This window comes from Neltuma alba, unplaced genomic scaffold (assembly GCF_004799145.2).
Source record: "Neltuma alba isolate B1F8T4 unplaced genomic scaffold, ASM479914v2 tig00001911_pilon, whole genome shotgun sequence".
NCBI lineage: Eukaryota > Viridiplantae > Streptophyta > Magnoliopsida > Fabales > Fabaceae > Neltuma > Neltuma alba.
In genome coordinates this window covers 30,135-52,976 of record NW_021632666.1, presented here as the reverse complement: position 1 = coordinate 52,976, position 22,842 = coordinate 30,135, and the positions used below count along the sequence as shown (strand labels likewise).

Here is a 22,842-nt window from a genome sequence, read left to right as displayed (position 1 = left end):
TTTAAACACATTAGAAGCATCAAAATCATCAAAATCCAATCTTAGGCCCAAGAAGCAGCTCTAGCCCAAATCTTACTCAAGTTAGATAATCACGAAATTCAACCAATTTCAGTATAAAATGACTTGATTCTTGTTCCTTTCAAGCCTTTAAACATTATTCTAACATCAATTTCATCTTCTCCTACACTTAAAAAATTTGTGTAGCATACCCTCCAAGGGTTTCAAACTCCTAAAAACCATTAAAATCTACAACCAAACTCAACAACAACAAGAGTAGTGAAATCTACATCAAAAACCATAAACATACATTGTTTTAGAGCTTGATCTTGTATGGAATCACTTGGTCTTTCTCTTGCCTTCTTTGTTCTCTCTCTAGAATTCATTTTGCAAGAGTTTTGCCATGGTTTACCATAGGCTTGGACAAAATGAGGGGAAGGGAGGGGTATTTATAGAAAACAAGATTGAATCTTAGCCCTTAATCTTGTAAATAGGTGGCGTAATCTTGATCGTTAATTTTTATCTTTGTCTTGTAATGACATGTGTCCTTATGACATCGTGCTTACATCATCTTGATGACATCATGCTTACATTATCAAGCCATATGTCTTTAACCCAACCGTATACGTGTCTTGCATCCGACCGTACACATGTCTTACATCCAACTGTACACATGACTTTCATCTAATCGTACACTTGTCTCTCTTCCATATCCCTTCATCATTTTGGCATTAAAATAGGAAAAAAATTAATGAAAAATTCGTGCAAAATATAGCTTCTAGGTGTTCTTCCATATATCTTGCCATACTGCACCGTATCAGGTGCTTTTTCGGGTCCTAACTTACCTGGGACCACTAGAACATGTTCTAGTACCATTTTCTCACTTCAAATAAGTCCACTGGCATTATATAACATGCCTAAAGAGGAAATGATGCTCTTCCCTTGTTCTTCCATTAAAACGATTAATAATATTCATTTCGCAGTAAACTTGACTGAATTTTTTCTACCAGTCCATGGCTCTGAGAATCTGTCTCTGGGTACCAATACTATTTATTTATCATGGGGATTTCTCCAATTTTTCTTAAGTTAAAAGTCAACCTCTAGATAGTTTACTTTGACTTTCCCTAGAGAGTGTATAAATAGACTTTAAATTCTAGGAAAAATTGTAAATAAAGACCCCCTAATATGTAAAAGTGCCATTTGGGGCCTTAAATTTAGAAAATAGCAAATAAGGATCGGGTCCCACTTTTGGAAATATGAAATGTGGGTGAAATGTCTGAAATGCCCCTCAGCCAAATTGTGATTTGGTCTACTGAAGTTGTCATCGTTAAAGTGAACTTGTCATTTCCCATAGTCAATTTGTCATTTGGCTGAGGGGTATTTCAAACATTTCACCACGATTTCATATTTGCAAAAGTGAGACCAGGTCCTTATTTGCTATTTTTAAATTGAGGGTCCCAAATCACAATTTTATATATTAGAGGGTCTTTATTTGTAATTTTTCCTAAATTCTATTAAAGCTAACCTCTTCACTTTTAGGGACGAAATTATTTTTAAAACCTGTGATAATTCCTCAAGTATTTTCTCCCATTTTTGTCCAATTTTCTGAGGCCTCCCTATATTTAAATAATTCAATTTTCACTAATATTTAAAATTGGCCAAAGCCCTGGGAATGCCACAAATTCCTTTCAATGGTATTTTCATTATTTTAAGCCTTATACAGACTTCTGGACCTTATTTCTATTTTTTTTGGAATTTTTTTGAAGTATTCAGGCCAACTTTCTATCTCTGCCCTTTTCGACCTGAAATTTTGCAAAATTTATGTTTAGGCCCCTACTCGGGTCTAGCCTCAAGATTCCTCTTATAGAGGTTTTTAACACAACCTTTAGCTTTTAATGACCTCAACTTCTTGTACTAGACATTAAAACTTCACATACAAGCCTTAACATACCATTTTCTATTTTTTAGGGATTTTTCTGGGATTTTTTGGCATAATTTTCATTTTTGCCCTTACAAGCCCGAAACTTTACGAAATTACGATTCTGTCCCTGGTTTAGCCTAACCTAATAATTTACCTCATTGAGGCTTCTAACATAAATTTTAGCCTACATTCACCTCTATGTATCATTCTTGAGCCTCAAGACTTTACTAGAGTCTTTAACTTTCTCATTTCTTAGTCTCAGAAAACTTTCCTTTTGCGATTTAGCCTCAGGAATCCCTCTGTCCATCCAAGGAACCTCTGAGACTTCGGCCAAAAAGAATCTAGTAGCCTACTTATTTTAGACTAATTCTGGTACTTCTATGTCTAAAATTCGGGATGTGACATTTGGCGAGGTAGCCTCAAGGAAAAGATATTGTTGCCAAGGTTACAAGTATCTTTCTAATGACTCATCACCTATTTCTATCAATTTTTCTTTCTTTTGGAAGCAAATGAACAGATCTAGGGTACTACCAAGAGTGAGCTTAATTTTGTGGAGACTCTTATGAAATTCTCTTCCTCTGAGAGACATCTTGCACCATCATTATCTTGCCATTAAGGGTAAAAACAGGCAAGGCAGCATGTAGCTTGACCTAGCTTGTTTCAAAATAGAAACAAGCTTAGGCTTTTTTAAAAGCCTATTTAACCTAATAGGCCAAGCCTAAGCTTTTTGAGAACCTTGTTAAGCCTGTTAGGCTTGTCTATTTGTCTTAATTTTAAGTTTTATTTTGTACTTATATTTAGTCTTATTCCAATTTTTAACATATAATTATAACTTTTTTTTATAATATTAATTGTAATTAAGATTTTTTTGCCAACTAATTGTAATTAAGATTTAAAATAGTAAGCGTATGAGTCTTCTACTTTAAAGCTTTAGCTCATCTTGCTTCCTTTGCTTTTCATACCTAGAACTTCATTGTCCAAGCTCCTAATTCAAGTTCCATAATATCCAACAACACTAGTTATATCAACACATCATTGCCATTCATTTATTAGAACTATAATAATGAGCCACTTCTAAACATAGTTCTCTTGAACATAATTTTAACTTTAGCTTTTGAGCTTTGATTTCAATCTTTCTAAAATTAAATTTTCACATACTATTTCCATATAATTTTTCATGTAGTATCCATTTCTAAGCTAAAAATTAACAAAATCAAATTTCTTCCCTTATAACTCAACTTGGTTGAGACAGATACATTAGGGTTTTTAGGGCAAAAATTTCACTTTTTACTCCAATGCTTCCAAACTTACTTTCTCACCTCTACCCCTATAATTTTTCATTGTAAACACATTTGAAGTATGAAAATCATCAAAATCTAACCCTAACTCAAGCCTATTCTTGGCCAAAATTCTACAAAGTTTAAGGGGAAGTTGAATTCTTTCCAATTTCATCACAACACCACTTGATTACTACTAGTTTCTTCCTCTTAATCATTAATCTAACTTACTCACAATTGGACATCATATTCTCTTAGGGTTTTATGCTTTCAAAACTCATCAAAAAAACATAACCAAGCTTAACAACACAAAGGGCAACATAAACTACATCAAAATCCACATCTTACCTTGTACTGAAACTTGACTTGGTTAAGGCTTCTTGCTCTTTATCTTTTCCATTCTTTCATTAAAATTTTCTACTCCTCCCTTTAAGGCCTCTCATGGCCGAAAATCGCACTAAGTGGGAAGAGATGGGGTATTTATAATGTCTTCCCAAATTAACCCTTCATTCTTTGCCATCAAATTTGATTAAAATTATATGGTTGAGGTGTCATGATCATAGCCCTCCCATGTATATTCTTAACTCTATTGAAATGTATTTTGAGATCCATCCTTTGAAATTATCATAAAGCTCTTGAATCCTTTCCCTTAAAGTTGATAGAAATTGCAAGGGCTATGTGTCATCTTTCTTATGCTTCCATGTGGCCTTAATTATTAATGCAATTTCATCACATGCCATTAGAAATATTCCACCAATAGAGAAGCTCCTAGGTGATGCCAAAATGACGAGGAAAATGGAAGAGAAGAGTTTAAGTCCTCTCTTAACTTATAACATAATGCCACTTGGAAAATCAAGAATTTGATAATCTAATTATTTTCATTCACATCTCATTGTCTAGAACTCTTCTCCTCATTAAGTAGAGCATATGAGATTTAATAATGAACTCACATGGATATTAATTGGAGAATATGGGAGAAGAAAGATATTGTTCATTTTGTCTCCTATTTTGGAAACATTTAATAATTTTATTTAGGAGTAAATTTGACCAAGTTCTTTTAATGGTCCACAACTCCTAAAATTCATTTCTTACCTTTGAAAATTCCTTCTCATCATAAGAAAATTCTCTAATTTTTCTCAAGTCAAAACATGGCTCAGAAGTAATTTCTTTTGAATTTCCTAAAAAAGCTCTCTAATTGACATAATTAGGCTTTAAATATTTTTAAAGCCAATCTTCTCATTTTTTGGAATCAAACCAATTTTATAAACTCATATAGTTCCTCAAATAATTAATTCCCATTTTTATTCAATTAATTGAGGCCTTCTTATATTTTAAATAATTAGATTTGACTAAATAATTCATAATTAGTCAAATTTCTAAAATTTCCTAAAATTCATTTTGGGGGCATTTTTATCATTTTTACCCTCAAATGGGCCTTTACGCCTCGTTCTTTATTTTCAAAAAAAATTCTAGAATTTCGGGCATATTTTTCATCTTTATCCATTCCAACTAGAAACTTTTCAAAATTATAATTTGGTCTTTGCTAGGGATCTAACCTCAAGAATCATCTTATTGAGGTCTTTAACATGCGTTCTGGCCTATATTCATCTCATATTCTCACACTCAACCGTAATACTTGATCGAAGTCTCCATCTTCCTCGTCTCTTGGTCCCAGAAAATTTTCACTTTGCAATTTGGTCTCTAAGAATCCTTCTATCTTTTAAGGGAATTTCCGGGACTCCTGCCAAAAGGGGTCAAATAGTCTACCCATTTAAGCCTATTGCTTGCACTTCTAAGTTCAAAATTCAGGATATTATGGATTTCGTTTAATTAATTATTCTTTCTTAACTCCATCTCTAGGGAAAATAAAACAGTTGATGTTCTCTAAGAGGAAGAGACTACAAAGACAGATTCACAAGCAGTAGGAGGGCATTTAATGTCCAATTTATGGAAAGAGAAACAGAAAGGCACTCGTATGTGGTATAGTGGAGCACCAATAATCAATGCGCTTTCACGTCCATATTTTAGGAGACTCTCTTCATACTTACAAGGCTAAAAGGGTGGAAATCATCGTGTGTGGTAATTCCAGGATCTATACAGTTTCAAAAGGTTGTGCTTCAAACAGGACTTATGGGGGTACATTATGATGGTAATTGGTTTACTTAGACTAATAATCTAACGGGTGATTCTCAGGTTTGGGAAAGGTTGCACCGAGTGCAATACCTTTACTTTTTTACCAAATAATCAACAAAATAGAGGTAAATAGAATCACATTTGATGGCTAAAAGTGTGAAAATTTTGTTCTTGAGTTATTATTCACAGCAATTCATAATTTGACCAAACTTTGAAAAATTATAACTAATTTTAGAAATATTGAAATTGAGTGATTCCAAGTTCTATTTGAGGAAAAATGATTGTTGGGCGAATTATCTTCAAATTCGAGCCCAGTTTTATTTTCAAAAAGTACTGTTCTTTCGGTTACTTTTTTAATTTTTTAGTATTTTTGTCTAAGTTTGGATAGGCATAATTTCTTCTACAAATATCCATTTGAGGCATATTACCACTTATTTTAAAGAAAAAAAGAGACCTATTTGAATGGAAAGTTTCGTGATTTATCTCACCCCATTTCTCATATTCACGTCAGTCAAATTTGCATCCCAAATGGTTGACTTTTATCCCCTAGTTATCTTTCCTATCCATAATTAAGCTCTAAGTTCACATACCATTCATTCAACCATATAATTGACTATAATAGAATACTTGACATGTGTTTGCATCCAAACATCACATATAGTCATCTATAAAAGATTAATTTACAATCCTCCACATGATTGCAAAAGATTCAAAATCATAAAGTTTCATTGCATTAATGGTTTCCTCATACATTAAACACCTCCTTGCCTTTTCCTTTTAATGTAGTAGGCCCTAGTGTTTGTTGAACATTGGAGTAGGATTCATAGGAATCTTAGTTGTAACAATGAAACTACTACACTTTTAAAATAATCAATATTGAAAGGTTAACCATAATAGGAAAAAAAAAACTTTGTAAAACATTAAAAAAAATACTATCATGGTTATATAAGCATCCTAAATCACATGAGATTAACTATGATAGAAAAGAGTTAAACCAATATATAAATATGTTTATCATGGTTAAAAAAGCCTTTCTAAATTAATTTCGTGCAAATTGAGATTCACAATAAATAGGGTTTTGGGCATTATAAACCCATAATGTCATTTTCGACCATAAGCCCATAACACGATTTTACAGAATAATACATTTCATAACTTTCTAAAATCAAAAGTCATCTGATGTCAAAGATTGTTGTGGATCAACAACTCATATCAAAAAAATCACATGCAAATACCTAGAGGCCTCCAGCCTTCTACCAACATGCAATCCAGCAACAATTATCAAAAGTACACTGTCAAAATAATCAATCTCAAACATATCAGAGTATGTGGAATGGGCCCTATTATGGAAATATACGTCTATCCAACACAATCAAAAGAGTGGAAGCACTACAATTTTGCAATAGTAGCTCAAACTTCCAAAGCCTTCCCTGACTGACCTGAACAGGAACTATCCCCTAGAAAAGTGTTAAATCAATGGGATGAGACAAAAGCCTTAGTAACCAACAAGCCTACTTATCAAGCATACAAGTAAGTACTCGGAAAATTCATAGAATTCAAACAAATTTCATTTTGTCAGAGTATATGACAAAGTACAATCGATAATCCTCTCACTTCCCTTATATCCACCCACCTTATATCCTCTGACTGAACCCATCGATTAAATCCTCATCCATGTGACTGGTAATTGTACAAGCTCATTGATCAAGTAATATGGACCAACCAAAATCTACAAAGCAGAAGACCGGACCATGGGTTCCCCCTCTAGTTTACTAGTGGGTGTCAAAGCCCTATAATGAGTAATTGGGCCAAAGGACCAATCAGTGTACACCTGATGGCCCTACCACCTTATATCCTCAAATGTGTATAATTCACCCCCTTATATCCTCTTTGGTATAGTTCCCATCATCAACAACTGCCACCCCTCACATATCAATACTCAAAATATTGTATTCATAATAAATCATCAACATGTCAAGATCAATTCGAATTTCCAATTCCCAATTAATTCATAATGCATGAGATCATCGTAACCGTAAACACATATATATTTTGTAAAGAAAGTCTCACAAGACAATTTCAATAACAACATAATTTCATAGCTCATATCATAATTCAATAATATTTCATAAATCCCGTCTAATTAAAAATCAATCACAAACAACCTACAAGCATGATTAATAAGTAGAAAGTGGTTACCTCTCGCCCACTAAAAAAAGGATTATCACAAGGTTAACCCTGTGCTCAACCAACAATCTGATAATTTAATCTACACAACCAATATCGATTACTTGAGCTAATATATATTTTAAAGTTTCTAACTCTATGCTAAAACCCCAAACCTCTCATAACCCATAATTAAATCTTTCAGCGCAAAACTATAATACCTTAACAATTCATAATTTTTCATTTAAACATTCCAAAATATTTACTTTAATGCAGATTTTTCTCAAATTTTTAAAATCTGAAATTATCATATTTAAAATTCAAAAATCCTATCTCAAGTTTAAATCTAAAAAATAAACCATTAGAAATTCAATATATATCAAATACACTTAAGTAAATAATTTAAATCAAAAATTCCTAGTAGAAATATCAGATTTTCCACAAATAAATATCTGTTTAACTACAATAATTTATTTAAAAATATTAGATCAATCAATAAATAAAACTAGATCAATAGAAATGATCTACAAAAATAACTCTACAATACTATACTCATATATCATCAAAGCCCAACACTTGTTTCAAATCCTAAAACCAAAAATTTTCTCTACATAGCATAAAATTACCATCATTAGATAGATTTCGATGAGCAGAAAAACTTTCATGAAGAGAGTTTGATGAAAAGAAATCATTTGACTTACCAAAATAATTTGCAAAGATCAAAATCCTACTGAAAAAGAGAAGGGAACGGCGCTGCGGGAAGGGAGGAAGAAAAACGACGAAAACAAAATGCAGACTCTCTCGCCCCCAACGGTTAAAATATAATTGTTAGGGTAAATTTTGTTAAATGAGATAAAATTACAGCTCAAACCCTATTTTTTCATTTTCTTTGCATTTTCTTCCCTTTTCTATTCGTTTTAATTATTATTATTTAGTAATTTTATTACTTTTAATTTCTTTTATTCTCATCAATCCTATTTTAAGTAAATTTTCTTTACTTAACTAATTAGAAAATAGATCTCATTTATTAAGTATTAAACTCCTTCTAAACTTATGTAAGTACTAGGAATAAAAACTAGGTTGTTGCAAGCATGGCATCGCATTCACCATGTTACACAAACAAAGTATTACATGCCACATGAACTAGCTATCACATACTTTTACTTAATGCACATGCCATGGAAAGAAAATAACATGCTTCTCATTCATAGCACTCAACATTGCATAAGCCAAGGCATTACATATATGGAGTTATGCATCACATGACATCATAATCTCATCCACCTCATGGCATAGCAACATAACATAACATACAGCAATAAATGCAATGCAAGATAATATTTAGATAGTAAATGCTAGTTACCTCTTTCAAACTTTTCCATTCCTTTAAGCTTTTCCTTGTAAGCAGTTCTTCTTCTCTTTTGATGCAACACCTATTAGTAATACAATAGAGTATCAAACATTTGTATTTCATCCAATGCATTAATCACATAACCCTTGATCCCTTTTTTTTTGGGTTATTATTTCTAACTTTGATTCCTTAATTCCCTTAGGCCATTTCTACATAATTTTTCATGTAGAATCTAAATATCAACTTAGATTTATGAAAATCCAATTCCTCCCTATTGAACTCACTTTGGCTGAATCATAGGGGTTTTATTCCAAAATTATTATTTACAATTTTAATGTTTCCAAACTTCCTTTTTTAATGTTTTCCCACACTATTTCATCATTTAAACACATTCGAAGTATCAAATTGAATTAAATCCAATCCTAACCTAAATTTCTCTCCTTGGCTGAAACATTTCTCAAGTTCAAGGGGTTGGATTTTGTTTCTAAAACTCAAGTATAATCAATCGATTCCTACCCTTTTTAAGTGCCTAATCTATGTTTCAAACCCTTGGCTAAATTCCTCCAATTTTTCAAAAATTTTGGCAGTATTTTTTCTTAGAAAATGGCCATCTAATCAACAAGAAAACACCACAAAAAACAGCCCACATAAATTCATAAAAAATTTAGAAGCTTACCTTAGTGATTCCTTGAGTTTGTGTGGACTTTCTCATTCTAAAATTGCTTATTCTCTCTCTTAAAACACAAGAGCAAAAAGCCTCCCCTTAGTCTTCCTTCTTGACCAAAATTAGAGAGGTAGGAGTGGGTATTTATAGAGCTTTGGCTTAACTCTTAGCCCTTGAAGTTCAAGAAAATTACAAAGGGTAGATGGACAAATCATAGCCCTTCATTTTTATTCCAAGAATAATGGAAAACAAAATGAAATAGATGGACAAATCTTAGGCTTCAAGAATGTGATCTTGCCACTTGTTCATGTGATGTCATGGTGATGATGTCACTTTGCTTGTGTCATGCCAAGATTATTTAACTTTAACCTTGGTTAATTTCCCTAATCACCATGATTACTTTTCTTAATGATATTCTAGAAACTCTATTTCCTTTTTATTTTCCATTTAAATACTTTTCCTCTAAATGGGCCTCCTTAGGCAGGATTTTTAGGCCAAATGGGCTGGAGAATTTTGCAGAAATTTTCATTTCCCTGGGTACCCTTACATTGCACTAAGTACTGGTATAGTGTTGGATGAATTTTTTTTTGTATCTTATCCATTTTACTGTCTCAGAAAATTTATCTCAGTGCACCATTAGCCTTCTCTTAGTGTAGGGAAGTTCCGTGATTTTTTTCAGAATTTAATTTCTTTAGGAATTTCCTAAATTCCATTTTCTCCAAAATCAACACTTTGTCAACAATAATTCTGCTTTAAATATTGTTAAAGCTAACCTCCTTATTATTTAAAGTCAGGAACAATTTTATAAATTATGATAATCCTTCAAAAAAATTTCTTATTTTTCTTAGAATTATTGAGGCCTCTAAATATTTTAAATAATTAACTTTGGTTACTATTACTTGGTGTAACCAAAAATTCCTGTAAATATACAAAATTCTATATTTATTTATTTTCCTTCTAATAATTCCTTTGGAGCGTCAAACACTGATCCTTGACCTTTATTTCTATTTTACATGATTTTTTAAAAATTTTTGGGAATTTCGAACTTGACTTCTCCATCAGATTTTCTTTTACTGATATTTCAAAAATATCAGTCTAGACACTGCCTAGGTTCTAGTTCAAAACTTGTGAGATCTATGTCGCTTTTGCACTAACTGGCCCTCGGTCTATTTTAATTCCCTTGTCTTCAAGATTAAAATTTTCATGATGTTACACTGAGTTTTATGTAATGATTTTTAGCTGCTGTTGTTTCCATTGGCAAGACTAGTCACTGGCAGCATCAGATCTCTCACCAATCTTTTCAGATGCGGATGATAACAGGAGAAGGGGGAATAGGGGATATTGGAAGTATGATGTGTTTTGGGAAACTTTGAACAAGCGTCAAATATTATTCATGACTCGCGGAGATGCCGTGTCTAGGTCACCTTCTTTTGTGCTTAAATCTAAGCTTCAGAAGACTTTGAAGGCGTTGGTACATTGGAGCTGTAATTCTATTGCTACTATTTCGACAAGAATTGATAATCTGGAGAAGCAACTTGGTGTTGTCATGTCATTATCAGATTCTTCTCAGTTATATGCTAAAGAGCAGAGACTAGAACAGGATTTGGAATTCTTTTGAGTGCCAAGAGACATTATGGGCACAGCGAGCAAAAGCTCTTCGGATGGTACATGGGGATCGAAATACTAAATATTTTCATGCTTATGTCAGAAGAAGACAAGCACAGAATCTTTTGGACTCAATCAAGAAGGAAGATGGAGAATGGATTCAGAATGATAGTGAAATGAAGAATGAGGCCATCAGTTTTTTCTCTAATATTCTCTCCTAACGAGCTGCCTTCATATACTTATTCCGGATCTGCAGATAGATTCAAATTTGAAGATTCAGAGGCGTCATGGCCTTGTAAAGTTAATATTCCAGTGCTTCCAGAACACCATCAGAGTTTATTACTCAAGCCATTTTCGCATAAGGAAATTCAAGAAGCTGTTTTTTAGTTACCTGCTGATAGTACGCCAAGAGTTGAAGGTTTTCATGCCCGGTGTTTTTCCAGAGAAATTGGGATCTCGTGAAGGACGATATTATTCAAATGGTTATACATTTTCAGGACAATGGGTTCATGCTGAAGGAAATGAATAGATCAGTACTCACCTTGCTTAAGAAATGCCCAGAAGCCGCAAGCTTTAGAGACTACTATCACATCAGTCTGTGCAATGTAAGTTACAAAATTATTTCTAAGGCTTTATGTAATAGACTAAAGCAAGTTTTGGATGATTATGTAGCGCCAAATAAAAGTGCATTCTTGACGGGGCGTTTGATTTCTGATAATATCTTAATTACTTCTCAAGTTATCCATAAAATTCAAAGCTGTAGGAGAGGCGAGACCCGTTGAGCAGCATTAAAAGTTTACTTTTCAAAAGCATGTGATTCCATATCTTGCTCCTTCTTGGAAAGTGTATTGCGTCGAATGGTCTTCCCTGATTCCTTTATTACTCTAATTATGCAATGTGTTTCTACAGTCTTGTACCAGGTGCGATTTAATGGCCAGTTAACAAGGCCTTTTAATCTTCATCGAGGACTACGACAAGCTGATCCTCTACAACCATACTTACTCATCATATGTGCAATTGTGCTCTCGTGCTTCATTAACCAGTTGCAAGATATTCGTTGGTGGAAGAGGATCAGAGTAGAAAGAGGATCCATGAAATTATCTCACTTGATGTATGCGGATGACACTTTATTATTCATGCAAGTGACTAAGGAAAATATGGTGCCGTTAAAAAGGGAGTTATTAGAGTTTGGTGAAACTTCTAGGCTAAAGATTAGTTATAACAACTCTCTATTTTTATTTAGCAAGAAAGCGTCTTCACAGATCAAGCATCAATTCTCTCTATAGATAGGAATTCGGTATGCGGATGCTCTTGGAAGATACTTGGGCGTAACTGTCGACGGTCCTCACACCAAAGCCAGAATCGCCCAGGATCTACTTAATAGGTTGGAAGGGAAGGTTCATAATTGGTCATCGCAGCTATTGTCGCAAGCGGGGAAAATGACGGTGATCAAATCGGTTGCTTATTCATCGATGACATACTGCCTATCATGTATTAGATTGCCTTCAAGCTGGACTGCTAAATTGGGCTCGTTGTGTGTTTCTGGGGGTCTTCTGATACTGGGAAAAGATTACACTTGAGAGCATGGAGAAAATTATGTTCACCTATGCAAGACGGATTAGGTCTTTCAGGGATTTAGATGATGCCCTACTTGCAAAAAACCTTTGACGCACTGTGCAAACAAAAGAGATGAAGTTATTGAAACGGGTTAGGCAGGATAAGATCTTGTTTTCAAAAGAGGGCGAGGTTTTTTCTAGGGGTTCAGGCTCATCTCGGATATGGAAAGGTATCTTGAAAACTAGGTATTTGATTGAACCGTTTCTACGATGGAAAATTGGTGCTGCTTCGACAATCCCAATCAAACACCATTTATGGTGGCCTTTGCCGTGTTCTCCGCCTAGTGTTATTCACTGGGTGTCTGATTTGATTAGGCAGGATGGGGAGGGATAGAATATGTCCAGGGTCGTACAGTTATATGGACAGGACATTTGAAGCCGAATCCTTGCTTCGACCTTTTCTTATCTGGGCAGGACTGATCATCTTCATTGGTCACCGAGTATAGACGGGGAATATTCTATCAGGAAAGCTTCAAGGCTTCTTACTACTGCGAATATTGACGCAGGTCCATCTCATTTGTGGGAAACCTTATGGCGGATTCCTTTGCCTTCCAAAATCATTATGCGAGGTTGGAGACTCCTAAATGAAGCATTACCACTTGGATCTGTTTTGAAACACCACCACCTGCAGACAAAGGCCGAGTGCCCCTGTTGTGGAAATGAAGAGGAAACAATTGATCTTTTATTTCTTCTATGTCCATGGTCAAGGGCCTTTTGGTTCCTACAGCCTTTTTCACTAAGGTCTCATGAAATATCTTCACTGGGAGTAATTCGGTGGTTGAAACAATGGCTTTCACAGTAAGATAGAAGAGACGGTAACTCTGTTTTAGTCACTCAAGTGATTCTCGTTGTGCTATATATCATGTGGGATCATAGGAATGCAGTGGTTCACAGGAAACAAGTGCTAACATCTGAAATGCAAAATATTTCTTTCATGACTCAGACACAAAGGACTTGGTTCTCATTGCATCATCAAGTGCAGTCGCGTGACTGGATAGTGGCTTGGAAGTTTGTTTTCGTCAAGCAGCAACCCATCAACAAAGTCATCTCACATATCGTAATATTCCACGACGGTATGTTTATTAAATCATTAAACTTTGATAATAAAGTCTTCTCATGCAGGTGGTGGTGGCTTGTAAAGATTGCGGAACATGTTCATGTGGATTCAGAATTCTGGTCTACTACAATGCAATGCATATCACCTCACAGTAAGATTATGAAATCGGAATACGAATTGTGAATCAGAAAGCCTATTTTTCAAATCTTGAATCAAAACGTATTGTGAATCGTAAGATCCCTGAACAATTATTAAAGATAAGATATAAGTAATTTTATAGAAGAAAATATCAAAAGTTTGTAGATATTAGGTTCCATACACTTCCCAAAAAATCAAATAATGCCAATACATATCAAATTTCAACAACAAATAATCTCCAAGATTAGGCAATAAAAAATTAGGGTTTTGATTAATATTTGATAAGTTGAAAGTAATAAATGCATTGGAGAGTATTTATACAGCAAATTGCCTCCTATAAATAACAAAAAAATCAAAAAAAATAAACAACAAAAAAAGGTTTTTGTTAACACGACACTGTCTAAATCGTGTGATTCTAGTGTGAATCGCTCAATTTAGGCAACTCATATCTTCTGTACTTTTAATGTAATCAAGTTATGGATTTTAACATGAACGAAACACCTTTAACTGCAGCTATGCTTAAGGGATTTTAATATGCAAATTTATATGTAAGATCAAAGCATTTAACTGCAATTCACCATTGTTTGAATTTATCTCATTGTGCTTGAATCAATAGAAAAAAACTTATCTTAGGAATCAGACTAGTTACATTACTCATCCATTTTATTAACCAAAAAGAAAAAGCCAAAGTTTTTGTCAATCTATCATAAAAGACTCATATAATACATGCAAGTAAGCGTACCATATCAGCTCCCATCTCTCTAGTATACAATGCATCAGAATTCGAATTCTGCAAACATACCATGTATCTAGACTTGCAATGACCTAAAGATATATCCAAATACAATTCAACTCACTTGTGTTTCTAATACTAAACATTTGATAAATTGACAAATTAGAGAGAGCCAAATTTGTGATAACTAGTTCGAAAAAATCAGTTGCCATACATTTCTGCTACAGAATAAACAAATATCATGAGAAATAAAATTAAAGAGGGACGTAAACAATATATTTCTACAGTGTGTTTACATACTATAAAACCGCAGGCACAGGTCATTTAGTCATGAAGTTTGTAGCAACTGATTGATGAACTCAATTTTCATCAAAAGAAATGGTCTGTGTTACCCCCCCCCCCCCCAAAAAAAAAAAAAAAGGATAATTGTAAAATTTTAAATTATGTCATCACTTAGGTTAAAAAGGGCAATGGGATGTCAGAGCTTTTTTACTCATAAAGTTACCTCTTAGACTTCAATCCTTCATCATGAATCCAACACATGATAAAAAGTATATAACATATTTGCATCACTGGGAAGTTTTAATTCGACAAAAATTTGACCCCTTTAGAAGCTATAAAATAAAAATGTAAAACCATTTGATCTCTCTATCGTGTTGCATGGGGTTATTATGCTAAAATATAAACGATGGATGCAAAAGAAAGACCATCTGAAGCTATGTAATAAGAACTGACCAAGGGTTTGGATCTTTGACTTCAGTCAATTCAATTTGCTCTCGAGAGCCAATGCATCAAAGCTGTCAACCATGGTTACTTGGCAGTGGCTCATCCCTGAGTTCCATTCATCAAGCAACAATTGCGCAATGGCAGATTAAATTAGGAAAATAATCTTCTCTATTTTCTCCTCCTTCCCCTCTCTCAATCTCTCACACCACTTCAGTCTATCTCTTTAACTCTTCTCCTCATCCGAAAACGTATCCAGCTACACTTGTGCACCTTGTGCAGACTGACAGTGACACAGGAGGATAGAGCCGCATTAACATCATGTCCCCACTTCTTCTTTTGTCAATGCATAGTTCAATCTCTCCCTCTACTTGATTAAATCAAAAGAGTATTTTGGCAGCATAGAGGAGCCTTTAATCCCCAGATCCCCTCTGGCCCCAAAATAGAATCCCAAGATCCATGATCCTCATCTCCCCTTTTATCATTGAGACATCGACTACTTCAATGGCACCACCCTCTACCCTATCTTATTTCTAAAATTGCCCTTGTTGAACTCAAAAATGTCAACACTATAGGGGAAACAGATAGAAAATAGAAAGAATGAGGAAGAGAAGTTTCAGGTTGAACTGACAAGAAAGATGAAGAGGCAAAGTATATAAATTTTAAAACTGGAAGAGATAACAAGGAAGGAAAAGATTGAAAAATAAAAAAGTGAAAGAATAACGAAGATGGAGGGAGGGAGGGAGAAAAGGAAGGAAAAAGAGCATGGACATGGAAAGGAGAAGGGAGGAAAAAGAACATTTGCAAAACTAGAAGTGGAAGCAATGGAGGAAAGCACAGGAAGTCAAAAACCAAAGCAGCAGGGTAGATTGGGACCCATAAAAGGACAAAGGTGTAAATTCACTGTACAAATATAAGATATTGGACCACACCTGCCACCACTCTCTATCTCTCTCCTCAATGAACCATCCAGTGCCTGTAGAAAATACTCGGCTGTTACATTAGTCATATCCTACAAATCCATTGCTTAAATGGGTTTGTTTTCTAATGGAGTCTTTGACCCTGACCTCACTTCAAGTTTCCTCAGGAATGGGATCCCCAATTTGTCCATTGAATTCAATATTTCTTCAGCTTTGCTTTCCTTACCAGCAGTTTTGTAGAAATGTACAGCAGCACTCAACATGAACCTGTCTCCTTTTATCGAGTTGCTTATACTTTCAAAGAAGTTAATACCTTCTTGCACATGCCCATGTTCCAGGTAACCTCTCAGCATTGTTCGGAAACATATTAGATCAGGAGTTAAACCAAAAGACAATAGTCTCTTATACACCCTGTTGGCTTCATCGATAAGCCCTGCTTTTGTGAATGCAGAGAGTAAAATGTTAAAATGGGCACAGGATGGCAAGACGCCTTTGTTCTGCATAGCATTAATGGTTTCCTCAGCTTCTGAGTACTTCAGACTCTCTGTATATGCCCGAATAAGGGAAAGATAGGTAAGAGAGTCAGGTGAACAGCCTTGTCTTTGCATAGCTTGGAAAAGTTCCACTGCTTCGTGAAGGAGCCCCGCATTAGCGTATACATTGATCATAATATTATAACTGATCTGCTTTTCCCCAGCAAATGCAAAAAATTGCATTAGGACAGTTGTAATCTCAAAATTAAAATATACAAGGAATATAAAATTTGAACTATGTGCTACGTTTCAGATATTGGAAATGTAGTATTACAGAACCACATGATCCCCTCATTCACGGTATGTGATTACAACACAGCTCCGCACAAGGATCCTAAAGTTAGTGCATTGAATAAGAAATTCCAAAATATTGAGCGTAGTGATCAAAGGAATCCTAAAATTAGTACACTGAAAAAGATTGTCTAAACCTTCAGAGAATCAGCCGTAAACAAAAACAGAAGTTATATAACTCTGAAGGACAAAGTTTATGTTTTTACTTGGCTGCAAAGGCTATTAAAGTAGGTGGCCTTTTGACAGTTCTCTAAATGATAATTGCCAATTATAAACTTCTGTGAAATTAGAATGAACCTTGCAAATTTACCTTTCCAGGTTTTATCCCTTCTTCATGCATTTTACTGAACAGCAGTGAAGCATCATGTATCATACCTATGAAAATAAATAACGCAGATTACAGCACGAAGTTACCAACCATATCAAAGTAATTTTGTTTTTCCTTCTTTTTTCCCCCCTATTTGATGCAAATAAAAACCAGGGATCTTTCAACAAATGACTAGCGCCACTGAAGCAATAGTTTATTGGCCAATCAATAGCCATCACTCTATAGATTTTAATTCTTGTAACAGGGTTAATGTGTGGATATATTTTGAAAAAGTCAGTTCAGTGATCCAAAAGTTGTTTAGACGATATAAATAAAAAGTGCTTGTAAATATATAATTACCGAAAAGGACATGGGTTTGATGACATGTAATTTTTGTTATCTAAAACTTGATTTGTTGGAAAAATATATAAATAACATGAATTTTAATATGTTGAATAATATATATAAATAAAAAATGTATAAATAATATAAAATCCAAAAGCCAAAAGATGCCCAATAAAGTTTTGCAAACTATCGTTTGAAATGAGTTTCTAGAAAGAGCTTTTAAAACCCAGACAAACTTTTAGCAAATGTTGGTTATGGAAATGGACTTTTGGGGTTTAAAAGCTGAAACCAAACACCCCCAGCTATATATGTCATTGTGTTTAAAGAACACATGACAAGAACAAGATGGCTTCCTGAAGCTCCATGTCAATAATATTAGATACTATGTTATGATTAGAGAAAATCATATGAAAAACCATAATAGGCCACTACCAGCCTTCCCGTAATAGCCAATCAAATTCATGTATGTCTTTTCATCCAAAGTCACAGGCAATGTACGAGCCTTGCCGAACATCTCTACAGCTCTATCCAACTTCTGATCTTCCCCATAAACACTGTAATGAAGAGCTCAACAATTTGATCAAAAAGCGACAAGAGATGGGAAATGAATAATTGTTAATAAATATAGAGAACACATTATCAAAACTATTACCTTATCATTGTGTTAAATGTTTGAATAGAAGGAGCAACTTTGAAGGAACACATGTGCTCATAAATACTAGAAGCAAAATTAAGTTTTCCTGACGAATAGACACTGTATTAGCAAGTGCAGTCTCTTTTATCTTCTAATTCAGATAAAATGTTTGATATCAACAGCATTTTAATCTTCCAATCTAAATGAAATGATTGATATCAACCTGCTTCAAGCATGGCTTTGATAAAGGTGTTATAAGCCACAGTATCAAGCTCTATGTTTGCTTGCAAGCTTCTTCTGACAACACTTTCAGCCTCCTGATGTTTTCCTGAAGATTTATGCATTGGATTATCAGTATTGCCATTAGAATATAAATACTAAAATCAACACAATGCTCTCATACTTTTCATACTTTAATTCTCCGAAACTACAACACAGGACCATATTAATCACAAAGATCATATTAGTCCGTGTTTGTTTGACATTACATGTACTATCAGGAAGTAAACTAAGATTTTGTCTTCCGTCACCACTGGACCTTATGTTTTGATCTTTCAAACAAAGCCAGTTATTTCAAATGATAAAATTAACTATTAGACCTGATTTATAAATGTATTTCAAGTAATAGGAGGCTAGCATTCCCATGAACCTCTTGATAAATTTGAGTACTACATAAATGTTGAAATTGGAAAGAAGCCTTGCTTACTTGAGCGGACCAAATTTCAATTTACGGGGGAAAACTGCTGAAGCTTTTTACTTCAGGAAAGCTGCAATGCTATCAGGCTCTAACTTAGGACGGGCATATATACACGGATCAGTAAATGATGACTTGCGGTTCTTTACAGACAGTCAGACATAATCAGAACTACAGAATGGTGAGAACTAGTGTAGAGCTTTTTCAAGGCTTAGCAGATCATAGAAGACACATCGCCTTGACAAATCCATCTTATTAATTGAACTATATTGAGAACAAAGAAAGCATTGATTGCATAAGACAATATAAATTTAGAGCCTGGTTTACTCTACAATTCTACAGTCTTACCTCCATTAGTCAAAGCATTCACAAGAATGCTAATTCCAACAGCACCCAGATCATGCCCTCCCTCTGTTACTTGCTCGTAAAGTGAACATGCCTCACCTTGTTTACCACATTTTACATATGCATCAATCATAGAATTATATACTAGTTCACCAGATCTATGAGAATTGGTATATTCTCTGAAGATATCTTCTGCCTGTTTCAGCATATGTTGTTTGCCATAATAGCTAATCAAAGAAGCTACAGCAAAATCTTCCAATCTTCCAAGCTTCATTACTTGATGACTGATAGTCTCTGCTTTGCTGATTTCTCCTGGGATTAAAAATTAAAAAAAAATTCTCAAGTTTAAGCAATTTTACTGCAAAAACAGATGAAAACTCAGCAAGATAGTATTCAAATGCTATGAAGCTCACAAACATACGATACTTCCCCCACAAACACACATAAATCGTATAGATTGTGTGAATATCAACTTTTAATTTTTCAAACTTCTCTCACTCGATGATGTCCTTCCAAAATCATATTACGTATGATACAAACAGTGCATTTAAATTCTCTCATACCCTCTTTGACAAAGTTGATAATAAGCTGATTAACCGTATTTGACCCAGCAACAGAATCAAGAAGTAACTCCAATATCACTTTTGTCCTGCTATAATTTCCAGTTGTCAGATATAAACTGAGCATTAGCCCAAGAGCTACAGTGTCAGGTTCATCAATGTCCATGAGTTTGTCATCAGATTGTTCATGTCTATTGTGTTTGCTAAGAACCCAATAAAACACCCGGAAGAATTTATTATCTCTAAAAGATTCAGTCTCAGCCATACGCATTGTCAACTCTTCAGCTTCTAGTACCATTCCCTCCTTACAATAAAACTTCATCACTGTACGATAAAGCTTCTCATCAAAATGCATCTGATTCTTTCTTACTTGGACAATAAAATCCTTGGCCTTATCAATCAAGCCAAGTCCCACATACAGGTTGAGCATATCATTACAAGAACCAGCATCAGGCGGTCCCATCTTCTTAAGTCCTAAAAATGTTTCTTCAGCGGATATTAAATCTTCTTTCATCACATAATACTGCAATAATACAATATATGCAAATCGAGAGAACCCTAGGTTTCTAGACTTCATGAGTTCAATAGTTTCTGAGGCCTTGTCTACATTTCCTGATGTAAGATGGACTTGTGCCATTGCTAAATATGTTTTCTCATCAGTGAGTAGGCCCAGCTGGTTTGCCTCTTCAAATGTTCTCTGAGCATCCTCATTTAAGCCAAGCTTTCCATAAATTCTTATAAGCAAACCACATATGACTTCATCAGCAGGAATATTTTTGCTCACCATTTCTGAGAAAAGGGAAAGGGCTCTAGAGTAGTCCTCGTATTTGTAATACAAAGATAGGAGTGAAGCACAGGTGTAATTACTTGGAATTATTCCTCGAGATCTAATATCCTCATATAGTCTTACTGCTTCATCCTTTTTGCCATTTTTCACACTTAAGCTAATAAGTAGGCTGTAGGTTACCTCCTCAGGAACAAATCCACCTTCCTTCATTTCTTCAAAAGTCTTGAAAGCATCTTCACGCAATCCTTCTTTGATGAATGAGCTGATGACAACCGTAAAAGTGAAATTATTAGGCATCACCTCTTTTCCCTTCATGTCCCTCCATATCTCCACAACCTCCCTGTGCAGTGATTTCTTTTGTAGAGAAGACAGCATAAAGTTGAAGACAGTGACAGATAATACAATACCCCTTTCTTTTACTGCTGAATAAAATGACAACATAGCCTTATGGCGCCCCCATCTGGCATATGAACAGAGCATAGTGCCACAAGCAACTTCATCTGGTTCACAGCCTGCGTCCAACATCTCCAAGAAGGTCTCTTCAGCAAGTTTAAGCTTTCCAACTTGCCCATATGCACGCAATACTAATGTGTAGACAATAACACTTGGGCGGTAGCACAGCTGTTCAAGAACCAAACAATGATTAAATAGCGTTAAACTGTATGCTTTGAAGGACAAAAGGAACAAAACAACAACAAATTGTAATGATTTCAGGTAATTCTTTTCTATTGGTGAACTGAGTTCAGGTCATTAAACATGTCAGACTCTTTAGGTTTACTTAACAACACCTATCCAAAAAGACACGAAGACCCATCATCAAGATATCAAAACTAAGTGACACCAAAAGGAAAATGAAAACCCAACCTGTAATTTCATCCAAGAAAAGAAGTCCCCGACTTGCCTCCACCCTTTCTGCTCTTTGAGAACAATGCACATCTCCCTAAAACTAAGCTTGCCCACAAATGATCCCATCACCATTCTCATATCGTACTCTCCCTCTGCCTTCTGGGACAGAGCTCGCACCTTCTTGATAGCGGCCACTACGTGTTTGCCGTACAAATGGCCATTCCTATCATCCTGCAAATACTGAACCATCTGCTCTGGGGTCCTTTTGATCCACCTCGGCGTCTGTGCTTGTGGACCTTGGTTCCTACGCAAAACACTCAGGTACTGAGCTTTGGCCTTGATAATGCGACGAGCGTTGTCATCCGACAAAGGCTTCTTGGGATTCCTGCTCCTAGGCTTTGGACTAGTAGGGTCGCCGTATTTGGGAGACCAAGGGTCTGGCTGGACTGAGGAGTGAACGGGCATTACCTTACGTCCAGTAAGGGGCTTCTTCTTCTTCTTCTTCAAGAATGTTTGATTCAATTCAAACGAACGAGGTAGGAGTGGAGGAGAGAATATGAACGAGGATTTGAGAGACTCCATATTCGAGCGGAGAGTGACGAAAAAGAACTTCCTGTCACTGCTGGATAGAAAAGGAAAAGAAATTAAATCCGCATGCCGTGCTCAGCGAATCTAAAGCGTGCTCATTCCCAAACGTTGCGGTTGGGGATAAGATGATTATTTTAAAAAATAAGTTCTATTAATTTTATTTTTTACTTATTTGGATTCCTTTATATTTAGTACTTTAAAATATTTTTTTAAGAGCACTTAAATAGAATCAAAATTATAATTTTAAAAGTATTTTTATAATATACAAAATAAATATGTGGAGGAATTTTTTTCAATTTATGAAAAAGTACTTTTAAAAAATACTTTTCATGATACCTAAACATCCTTTTAGTGGTACTTAATATTCTAAATTAATTATTTTTTAATGAATTATGCATCCTAAAATATTTTTTTCTGTAACACCTAGTATTCTAAATTATTTTTTAATGAATCTATCATCCTAGAGTATCTTTATAGTAGCAACCACCCAATATCCTAAATTAATTATTTTTTAATACATTCAGTATCTTAAAATGTTTTTACAGTAAGACCCAACACTCTAAATTAATTTTTTTTAGTAAATCAAGCATCCAGAAATAATTTTTCAGTGG

General features: G+C 34.6%; 1 protein-coding gene across 2 annotated transcripts; it reads right to left on the bottom strand.

The window, feature by feature from the left end:
• Positions 1-14,606: 14,606 nt before the first annotated feature.
• LOC114714009 (pentatricopeptide repeat-containing protein At5g27270-like) lies at positions 14,607-22,246 on the bottom strand. 2 transcript variants are annotated; one of them, XM_028898710.1, is made up of 8 exons: positions 21,662-22,246; positions 20,014-21,418; positions 19,454-19,762; positions 18,635-18,739; positions 18,430-18,517; positions 18,210-18,331; positions 17,436-17,500; positions 14,607-16,984 (listed from the first exon to the last, which is right to left on the bottom strand). In XM_028898710.1, the coding sequence occupies exons 1-8, from the start codon at positions 22,223-22,225 to the stop codon at positions 16,409-16,411; spliced, it is 3,234 nt and encodes a 1,077-aa protein (XP_028754543.1). In that variant the 5' UTR covers positions 22,226-22,246; the 3' UTR covers positions 14,607-16,408. The 2 variants fall into 2 exon arrangements, with proteins under 2 accessions (XP_028754543.1, XP_028754549.1); XM_028898716.1 differs by having other exon boundaries at positions 19,454-19,759.
• Between the last annotated feature and the right edge of the window lie 596 nt (positions 22,247-22,842).

Excerpts from the sequence above, each read along its gene's own strand:
- LOC114714009 (XM_028898710.1), bottom strand. The coding sequence starts at position 22,225 with ATGGAGTCTCTCAAATCCTCGTTCATATTCTCTCCTCCACTCCTACCT. Across the intron at positions 19,763-20,013 it reads TATCAACTTTGTCAAAGAGG|GAGAAATCAGCAAAGCAGAG; the intron begins GTATGAGAGAAT and ends TTTTAATCCCAG. Across the intron at positions 18,518-18,634 it reads CAAAGCCATGCTTGAAGCAG|GAAAACTTAATTTTGCTTCT; the intron begins GTTGATATCAAT and ends TCTATTCGTCAG.